This window comes from Lipotes vexillifer, unplaced genomic scaffold (assembly GCF_000442215.2).
Source record: "Lipotes vexillifer unplaced genomic scaffold, Lipotes_vexillifer_v1.1 scaffold182, whole genome shotgun sequence".
Classification (NCBI taxonomy): domain Eukaryota; kingdom Metazoa; phylum Chordata; class Mammalia; order Artiodactyla; family Lipotidae; genus Lipotes; species Lipotes vexillifer.
Window position 1 is genome coordinate 3,898,276 of NW_006798798.1, and position 10,013 is coordinate 3,908,288.

A 10,013-nucleotide genomic window follows, 5' to 3' on the forward strand; every position below is an offset into this window, starting at 1 on the left:
CCGGGAGCCCGGGTGAGCGGTGCGTAGGGCGGCCCGCTGTGCAGGCGCCTGGGGTTGGCAGGCAGTGGCTTTCTGCCTGGGCTGCCCGTGCTTAGCCTAGTGGCGATGGGGGGGTCGGGGGCCTCCGGAGCTGCGGACAAAGGCGAAGCCAGCCGGGCCGGGGCCGGTGGCCCCCTCAACAAGGAACTATTTCCTGCCCAGAGTGGGTTGGGGGCGGGAGCTAGCCGGAGCCGGGATCAGGATGCCAGGCAGGAGGCAGCTGCTAGAATGACTCCTGTTTTCCCTTTGTGGCTTCACAGACCCAGAGGGGCAGGCCTCATCAGCCCAGGTGGTGTGTCCGGGAAGGGCCGAGGGACCCATCCAGGCCTGGCACCCCTCCAGCCCTACCAAGAGTTTTTCTGTCCACCTTTCCAGGGCCTTGTGTGGGGGAGAGGGGAAGGAAGGAGTTAAATCCTCAAGCCACATGGCTCCTTTATTTACCATGATGGAGGGAGGCCATTATCCAAGTCCCGGGTCATTAGGGGACACCCTATGGTGTCATTAGTGAAGGCTCTGTAACCCCAATAGGTTGGTTGAAGCCACTGAAATGACAGTAAAAAAGAAGCCTGTTCATTTTAGGTTGTGCCCTCCTCTACCCCCAAGAACCCAGGAGCTGGGGGAAGGCCTCTGCCTTAGCTGTGTGTGCGGGTCTCAGTAAAGGCCACGGCCCCCAGAGTGCCCACTCCCCAGTCTGTCAGTGGTCACGTGCTGCTGGGTGCTGGGCTTCCCCGGGGAGCAAGGCAAGGGGCAGACCCTCCTGCCTTCCCAAGGCCCTCCCTGCCCAGATGGGGCATAGGCTCTGCCCAGCAGAGCCTGGGTGTCCTGCTAGGGGGCAGCTGGCCCTGCTTCCTCACCAGATGGGGGCTGACCCCTGCAGAGATGCTCTCTGCTTCCCTTGGCATCCTTGATGTTGGGGAAGGAGGCACCCTGAAGCCCTGGAAGTTGAGTTTGCCCATGTCTTCCGTTCCCATCACCCCTGAGGGAAAGCAGTAGAGGAAAGCAAAGGGCAAATCCCATGGTAGTGGGTACTTGAAGGGGTAGGTGGCAGGCAAATTTTTTGCCTCTCTTCTCAAGGTCAGCACGGGACAGTGAGGAGGACCTTGAACCCTGTTAGCTGTAAGCGCCTGTAAAATGGGTGTAATCAGAACTGTTTCCCTCCCTCCCTGGCTGGAGAGGCCCCTCAGAGGGAGGAAGCCCTACAGGGTGGTAAGAGCCCCCTTGACAAGCAGGGCCCCTGCCCAGGTTGAGCAAGGGCCTCTCTCTGAAGGATGGTCCAGGCCCATGGTTCCCAAGCCTGAGAGGAAACAGAAACACACCCGCTCCCAAGTAACAGAATTCCCAAGTGTGGCGAGTGGCAGGAGCTGTCTGGTGCAGTCAGGCTTGCACCCTGCTCTCTTCCGCAGTGGGTGTTCAGGTGGGTGCTGAGATCCCCGAGGTTCTCGCTTCTGCCCATCCCAGCAGGACTGGGGTGGGAGCACAAGTCTCTGTGGCAGCACTCTGGGCCTTCCCCTGCGAGATGAAGAGAACCAGCCTGGAGTTTGGACTGTGTTGTCCTGCGCCCCAGGTGCTTGAGCCCCAAGAGTCACCCCCCTCCCCCAATCCACTGAACACTCTCTCTGTCTCCTGCAGTGAACATTGTTCTCACGGGGCGGCTCAGCAGCGCCGTTCCTGCCTTAGGTGAGTAAGATGCTTCTCCCCTTCCTCCCTTCCTCCCTGCCCTCCTGGCTTAGTGACCTCTGAGTACCAGCCTTCAGGATCCTGGCTCCACCCCTGAGGTCACCTGGCCTTTTTCTACCTCAATCCCTGGGAATCTTTTCTGCATCACAAAGGAGCTGTTTGGCATTGGGCAAACTTACACCTCTCTGAGTCTCAGTCTCCTGTTCTGTAAAATGGGTGCAATAACAGGCCGTACCCCAAAGCCTGCTTATTAGGGTTAAATGGGCAAATGAGGTAAGGTGCTCAGCACAGCGTTGGCACATGGTGGCCTAATACCGCTAGGAAACTGTCACAGCCCACACAATTGATGGATTGTGCTTCCTGTAGGCTGTAGGGTTCCCAGAGGGCCATGGGGCGCCATGAGATGCCTGCCTGCTTTAAAATTATACCTGGGATTTAGCTGATGAAGATATGGCTGAGTGACAACACCGAGAGACCAAAGCCATTGACGGAGGGATTTAGTACTTATGTGTCTTGTGAGGAGGGCACATGCCATGCCACACAGGGTCACAGGGGAAATACCAGGTTTGGTCAAGGCAGACATAGGAGTGAGGGGAAGGCCTAGGCCAGAGGCTTGATTGGCGTTTCGGTGGGAAAGGCAGGGCAGGGCAGGGGAAGCAGCTTAGGACTGGCTAATTTGAATAATTCCCAAGGGCTCTGGGCTATGGGGGTGGTCTCTCGGTGCCTGGTACCTGACCCTGGGATGAAATATTGGCTTGGTGTGTGAGTTAGATAAGAAGGCAGTGAGGAGACTCAGCCTCGGATCAGCCAGTCTGCCCAGGAAAGACCAGTTTCAGGCAAACTGGTTTGCAGGAGAGAGGTAAACACTTTGGCTGATAGTTTGGCCCTGTGGTTAGTGGATGCCAAATAGACATATGGAGTCTAAGAAAACACAGTTAGAAGTCCGCGGCTGCCTCCTGCCTGTCCGCGTGGGTCCGTCCATCCACTGGCCGTCTTTGTGCTTGGGCCTCGTGCCGAGCACAGCAAAGGCTGCCAGGAGCGGCAGGGAGGCTGAGGCCATCAGGAGCATTTGTCCTTTGCTGAGGGGGCTGCCAGGGGTTGGCGAATGCATAGGCCCAGGCCCCTGTGGCCCTTGGTGCCACTGTGAGACATCTTGAAGGGCCTTGGGAGCTGGAGTCTGGGGGCCACGGACTTGTTCGCTGTGTGCTGAGCTGCATCGTGGGGCAGGAGGTACCCGGGATTTCTAGTTCTGCTCAGGGCCCGGCTTGCAGCAGAAACCCACTGAGGCCGGCTCAGGGAGAGGGCTCTCTGCTGGCTGCGGTCCCTGGGAGGGGGAGGCTCAGGGTCCACAGAAGCTCCTCTCACGGGCCCGTCTCTGAGACGCACCCTCGGCCCCCTTCTCCCTGCCCACCAGCTCCTGCATCCGGCAGCCTGGTCTCCTCTGCTGACTCTGCTGGCCCAGGGCCCTGCCTCGCTCAGCACTGAGCCAGCCTCAGCCCTGCCTGGCGTCCTGGCCCCCACAGCTGACCACCCAGTCTCTCCACCCCAATTTCCAGGAGAAGACTGACTGGCCTCACGTGGGTCAGGTGTCTGTGGCTATGGTAGAGAGTGGGCATGGGGAAAGGGGACGTGAGGGTGTCAGGTCTTACAAATGTGAGCCCAGGCCAGCCCTCCTGCTGGTGTAGCGGGTGGGCATGTGGCTAGACATTTATAAAAGAAATGCTCCAGGGGCAAGGTCCACTCCTAGAGCCAGGAAAGACAGCCATCCAGGTCCATCCTCATGGGTTCAGGTTGCCTGTGCCTGGCACCCCCCGGTGTCCTGTGCGGCCACAGGTGGTGGTCTGGGGCTGGGACTGTCCTGGAGCCCATCGCTGACCCTTTAGCATTGCTGAGGGAAGTGGAGACCAGTTTGTGCTGCCAGAGGTGCCTCCCTCCACCCAAAGCTTCATGCCGCTGCAGTTTTCAGGGTTTCCCTGCGATTCCTCCTGTGAGGAGGCCAGATCATCACTGTCTGGCCTGCCCCTTCCCAGCCCTCGCTGGGCTCAGACCCCCTGCAGGGCCCAGCTGGGCTGCCCAGAAACCTCACAGGATTTTGCCTCTCAGACCCCGTCCTGCCCCAGGTTGTCAGGCACTAACTGGGTCGGGCCACCCACCTCCCGCACCCCAGACTCTGGGCTCCGCCGTGTGGCCACTGTGACCCGGCGGGGTGGTGAGCCTGGGCAGGTTCTTCAGGCTGTTGTCCCCTCACCTGGCAGCTGTGCCCAAGTGCTTTGGTGGGGCTCCCAGCTCCCTGTCATTGGTTACACCAGCAGGTTGTCCGGAGTAACGATGGCCTCTGGAAACCAGATCTGTACACGCTGCGTGTCCTCAGGCCTTGCTTGTCCCCTCTCAGGAGTATTCGACGTCTCTTTGGACCAGGAAAGAAGGACACTGGTCTAAAAGTGCTCAGTCATCCCTTGCCCCCTTGAGCAGGCCACCTTGACCCGAGGGCCGAGCAATCTTCTGCCCGAGTGAACATAGGTCACCTCCAGTTAAGCTCAGACAGACCTCTCTGACTGCCCCTAAACGCCCCCCCCCAAGACCCTCCACCCTGCATCGGTATCTCCCAGCTCCCCTTGCTGCCCGCCCATCATCACACACCCCATCACTACCCTCACCTCCCATGGGCATCCCCCCTACTCAACCCAGCGCACGCATGTCTGCCTAGAGCCTGCCGCTTCCCCAGATCTCCCAGCCACCCTGAGACAAGCAGCACCCACTGACTCCATTTCACTGATGGACAAGCTGGGGCCTAGGGTGCAACCGTGTATCTGGCAGTGTGGACCCCAGGACTGGATTCACGAGGCTCTTTACCCTGCCTGTGCTTGGGTCCTGGGGTGGTGGTGGAATGCGGGTGAGGCCTGCCGTCACAGAAACTAGAAAGCCTGGGGCCGGTGGTCTGAGCTGATGATGCCCTCCAGGCCCATGGCCAGGCAGCGTCCAGTCTGGGGCCCTGCGCGGACTCTGGCCTCCCTCCTGCTCCATGGTCACTTTGCATGGGCCAGGCCGACGGCTGCAGAAATCATGGTCTCTGTGGCCCCCTTTGGAGAAGAATAAACAGTGACTGGGTGACACTGCTGCCCCCGACGTGGGAATTTCTGGGGCAGCCAGGGGGCACTCAGGGGTGAGGCTGTTTGGGGGATGTGTTGTCAGGGGCTTTGCTGAGGGGCAGAGCTGGGCTGGCAGCTGTCCAGTCATCTGCTCCTGACTAGGCTGGTGGTTGGAGAGACAGGCTTCCCTACTCATGAAAGAAGGGCCAGACACAGGTCCTCGCGGGCCTGGCTTTCCCCGGCCAGTGTGGGAAACCCGGCCGCCACGAGTGCTGCATCCCATAGGGGAAGCGTCTGGGCCAGGGTAGGTATTGCTTTGCCTCAGGCCTTGTCCTGGGGGCAGAGGGGACAGGGGGTGACTCCCACACTGGCTGGTGGAGCCTCCAGCTCCAGGTGTAACCTCTGCTTCAGAGACCCCGTGTGGGGGGAAGATGTGCTCCCAGCCCTGCCTGGGAACCTCCCACCCAGCGCCCTGTAGGAGGAGAAGCCTCTTCTGGGTTTCACAACCTCACGCCTCCCAGGGTGTCCCCAGGTCAGCGCCCAGCGTCTCCGTGAGGCCCATAAAGCCGGCGGCCTCACCCGTCGGAGGGAACGTGTTGCTCGGGGCCCTGGCCGCCGCTCCGTTTGTTTAGTCCTCACCCTCCTGGGCTGTGAGAAATCTGAGGCTCAGGGAGGCTGGCCTCCCGGGCCACGCTGAGTGCCAAGCGGAGAACCCTGGCTGCCACCTTGCCGACCCACGACTGTCGCTCTGATGGTGACCTGAGCGTGGTCAGCCTCGCTTTAGGGTCAGGGTGGGTGTTTCTCTTCTAGTCCCCTGATGCTCCCGTGAGCCATCGCCGGCGGCTAACTCCCTGCTAGTCACAGTGTTGGATCACTCGGACCTCCATGCGTGCCCTCCTAAGATTGCGGGAGGTGGCTGGAGGGCTTTCACTCTCCCTTCTGCGCCTGAGCCCTTCGGGGTTTCAGAGTCTTGTTGAGAGCTAGCAGAGAGAACCTACTACCAGGGCAACGGTGGAAGGGGCCAGGCAGTGGGAGAGAGGAGGTGGTATTGCCGGGCTCGGGAAAAGCGTCATCATTTGTCTCCCCCAGCCTCAGTTTCTCCATCTGTATAACGGGCCCCACCTGTGCTGCCGGCTGTCGTGAATATCAGATGAAGAAGTATGACTGAGGGGCTGTGAGGCGTGGGGGCAGTCAAGCGCGGGGCCTTCCTGGTCCTGGGAAGGCCAGGGCACACCAGGGCAGGGTTTGCCGCCTTTAGGCTGGGTGGGCTCAGCTGGGAAGCAGAGGGCACGTGTAATGATGTGGGTAAAGCGAGGCCGGTGGGGCTGGGCACAGAGGCACTCGTCACCCGTGCTGGCTGGCGTGATGCTCTGAGCTCGTCCCTGACACAGTTGTACGGTGGACACTTCATCAGTGCGTTGGCTCAAGGCTGGCAGTGAGAGGCCGAACCCGTTAGAGGACCAGGTTGGGCCCTGACTCACCTGCTGTGTGGCCATGGGCAGCTCACTTACCCTCTCTGAGCCTCGGTTTCCTCATCTGGTTACAACATCCGCCCCTGGTGGCTTCCCACTTATGCTCAGGATAAAACCCAAATGCCACACAAGATGCCATCAGACCCAGCCTGCATTTCCAGCCACCTTGGGACATCGGGTCCTCCTTTCAGGCCTGTTTTATAATCTTCACTATACCCAGGGTATCTGCATAGTCTGTCTGCTCCTTCCCCAGCCTGTGAGCTCCACAGAGCCGGGCTTTTGCCTGTCTTACGAGCATGCCTACCGCTTGTGCTTGCCATATAGTAGGTCTTCAGTAAATATGTGTTGGGTGAGCACAGCCCCTTCCCTCCCGGGCTGAGGCCTGTATTTAGTCAGCCCCGGGGCGGGAGGAGGGGAACAGGCAGTGAACCATAGTGGGTCTGCCTGCGGCTAGGGCTGCAGGATTCTCCACCGAGGCACCAAGGGGAGTTGGTGGGCTCGCTCCCAGCCCTGCCGGGGATGAGGGATAAGACCTAGGCTCTGGGGCACAAGGTGGGCTCTCCTTGGCCCACGCCATACACACCACTTCCATGAAGTCTCGAGTTGTGGCCTTCCTCTTGGCCGTGATCACCTTGGCTGGCCTTGATCCCACCCCAGGGAAGGCCTGTGCTCAAGCCATGGGGGGCTCAAGTGTCCCCCTCCCTCACTACCCCCTCCCACCCAAAGGTGAGGCTAGCACCTCTCAGCCTCCTCTCCTGACAGCCGCCTGCAGCGGGAAACTGGAGCAGCACACGGAACGACGCGGTGTCATCTACAGCCCAGCCTGGCCCCTCAACTACCCACCAGGCACCAACTGCAGCTGGTACATCCAGGGTGACCGTGGGGACATGATCACCATCAGGTATGGGGGCCCCGGGGGTGTCAGAGGGAACCGATGTGGGTCTGCACACACTGAATGTGAGTGTGATGGTGTGTATGTGAGGGCACGTGGCAAGCACAGTGACCAGATGTGTGTGCACACGTGTGAGCACTCACGTGTGCTTGTTTATGTGCGTGAGCCCCATCTGAGCAGGTATAAAGGACAGGTGTGTGTGCATGTGTGAGCATGTGTGTGGGTAGGTGTAGTGGGCACGAGTGAGCAGATGTGTATGTGTGCACGTACGTGTGTCTACATGTGCACATGTATGAGTTGTATGCATGTGGGTGCATGTGAGCATGTGAGTGTGGGCCTCTGGTGCTGGCTGCCCAGACCTGGGCCTCGTCCTGCCCTGAGCCCCTCTCATGGGCTTGCGGGGCTGTCCGTCACCTCAGGCCTGTCGGGGAGGGGAGCCCTGGGACTGGTGGGCGTGGCGCAGCTGTCTGTGAGGTGGCAGAGGTGTCCTGTCTGTCCTGCAGGGGTGGCTTGAGGCCAGGCTGGCACTGAGCCCAGAGCACGTTTTCCCCAGGGGCCTTGGGGTGGTCTCGGCAGGAAAGGGGACCAGGCAGGAGCCCAGGCGCTTGAGCTGCGGGGACATGCAGAGGGAAACGGGGTGAGGTGATCAGATGGTGGAACTGAGGCTGGACCCCTGGACTGGGGAGATCATGGGGAGTCACTCTCCTAAATGCAAAGCCCGGAAGCCCCCAGTCGCTCCAAGGCACAGGGATGGGATGGGCACCGTCAGGGTCTGTGCCCGTTTCCCTGTGGCCTCTGGGAGTCTCTTCAAAGACTCCACCCTTCCTGGCCCCCTCTAGAGTACTCCATGGCGCTGTTTATCCCACAGCCTGGGCCAGGGGGTCCAGGGCCAGTGTTTCTCCCCAGGTGCTGAGCTGTGCCCCAGCCCCAGCCTAGGCCAGCCCAGTGCGCACGGGTCCCCTCAGTGTACAAGCCTGGGATTTGTGCAGGGTCTGTCCCAGCAGAGCCAGCATGGTGGGGATCTGAACCCTTGGGCCTTGTCCTTCAGGGGAGAGTGTAAGTGGAGGGAATTGCCTACGATGGGGCTCCTGCCTCCCCCTCCACTTTGGCCTTGGGTTGGGGTGCCGTGTGTGTGTGTGTGTGTGTGTGTGTGTGCGCGCGCGCGCGCGCGCGCTCACCAAGGGTGGAAAGGCTGCACTGGGGCTGACGTGACCCAGGCTGTCCACGCTGTCCTGATTCTTCACGGAGCCACCTTCAGGCCCCTGGATGGCCCACTGAGCAGCCGGGAGTGGAGGGGAGGAGGGAAAGTGGGGCTGGCCGTCCTTGCCGTGAGCTCAGGCATGACCGTCCCCTGCTGGCCCCTGGTCACCCACCCATGTCGGCGGCCCTCTCCGCCCCCTGCAGCTTCCGCAACTTTGACGTGGAGGAGTCCCACCAGTGCTCCCTGGACTGGCTCATGCTGGGCCCAGCGGCCCCGCCCCACCGGGAGGCCTTCCGGCTCTGCGGCTCCGCCATCCCGCCCGCCTTCACCTCTGCCCGGGACCACGTTTGGGTCTTCTTCCACTCGGACGCCTCCAGTTCCGGCCGGGCCCAGGGCTTCCGTCTCTCATACATCCGAGGTGATGCCGGTGGGAGGGCGGGCGGGGCACCTCAGTGTGTGCACGTGGGCTCCTGGGGGGCCAGGGCGGCACCCTCCATCGACCCACTCCCTGCAGGGTCTCCCCCAGCAGACCTGTCAGTTGGAGCCCAGTGCTGGGACGGAGACTCGTCATGTTGCTGCCTCAGGGTGCCTTGGAGCCCCTCGAGGTCGCTGACCCCACTTCGTAGACTTGGCCAGAGTGGGGAGCTCACCCCTCATCCCCAGCTCAGGTCAGGACCTGGGCCTGCCCTGGCATTTGGAGGGTCTCTGCCCCCCAGTTGGCCATGGAGAGTCCAGGGCCTTCTCCTGGGATCCTGCCTCTCCCTGGACCCCGCAGAGGCCCCGCCGGGATGGGGCCATCACACGCCGGCTGCTGGCCCCAGGCTGGAGGGCAGCTCTGCTTGCCCCTGACTGTGTCTACTACGCACTTCACCCCACAGGGAAGCTGGGCCAGGCATCCTGCCAGGCTGACGAGTTCCGCTGTGACAACGGCAAGTGCTTGCCCGGCCCGTGGCAGTGCAACACCGTGGATGAGTGCGGCGATGGCTCTGATGAGGGCAATTGCTCGGCACCTGCCTCCGAGCCGCCGGGCAGCCTGTGCCCCGGGGGCACCTTCCCCTGCAGCGGGGCGCGCTCCACACGCTGCCTGCCCGCCGAGCGGCGCTGCGACGGCACTCGGGACTGCGGCGACGGCTCTGACGAGGCTGGCTGCCCTGACCTGGCCTGCGGCCGGCGCCTGGGCAGCTTCTATGGCTCCTTCGCCTCCCCAGACCTGTTCGGTGCGGCCCGTGGGCCCTCGGACCTTCACTGCACGTGGCTGGTGGACACACAGGACCCACGGCGCGTGCTGCTGCAGCTGGAACTGCAGCTGGGCTACGACGACTACGTGCAGGTATACGAGGGCCTGGGCGAGCGTGGGGACCGCCTGCTGCAGACGCTCTCCTACCGCAGCAACCACCGGCCCGTGAGCCTCGAGGCCGCCCAGGGCCGCCTCACCGTGGCCTACCACGCCCGTGCCCGCAGTGCCGGCCACGGCTTCAACGCCACCTACCAGGTGAAGGGCTATTGCCTTCCGTGGGAGCAGCCGTGCGGGAGTAGCCGCGAGGGCGACGTGGACGACCCGGGCGAGCAGGGCTGCTTCTCGGAGCCGCAGCGCTGCGACGGCTGGTGGCACTGCGCCAGCGGCAGGGACGAGCAGGGCTGCC

The 10,013-nt window shown here is 62.0% G+C and overlaps 1 protein-coding gene across 1 annotated transcript in view; it reads left to right on the forward strand.

Moving 5' to 3' along the window:
* The first annotated feature begins 1,655 nt into the window (after positions 1-1,655).
* The window catches only part of LOC103083391 (low-density lipoprotein receptor-related protein 3), a 9,930-nt gene continuing 1,572 nt past the window's right edge, over positions 1,656-10,013 (forward strand). Inside the window, exons 1-4 of the mRNA XM_007470947.1 lie at positions 1,656-1,716; positions 7,040-7,178; positions 8,574-8,788; positions 9,249-10,011. Of these exons, the coding sequence (XP_007471009.1) occupies positions 7,165-7,178; positions 8,574-8,788; positions 9,249-10,011 (992 nt within the window). The 5' untranslated portion in view covers positions 1,656-1,716; positions 7,040-7,164. The remainder of the gene's footprint in view (positions 1,717-7,039; positions 7,179-8,573; positions 8,789-9,248; positions 10,012-10,013) is intronic.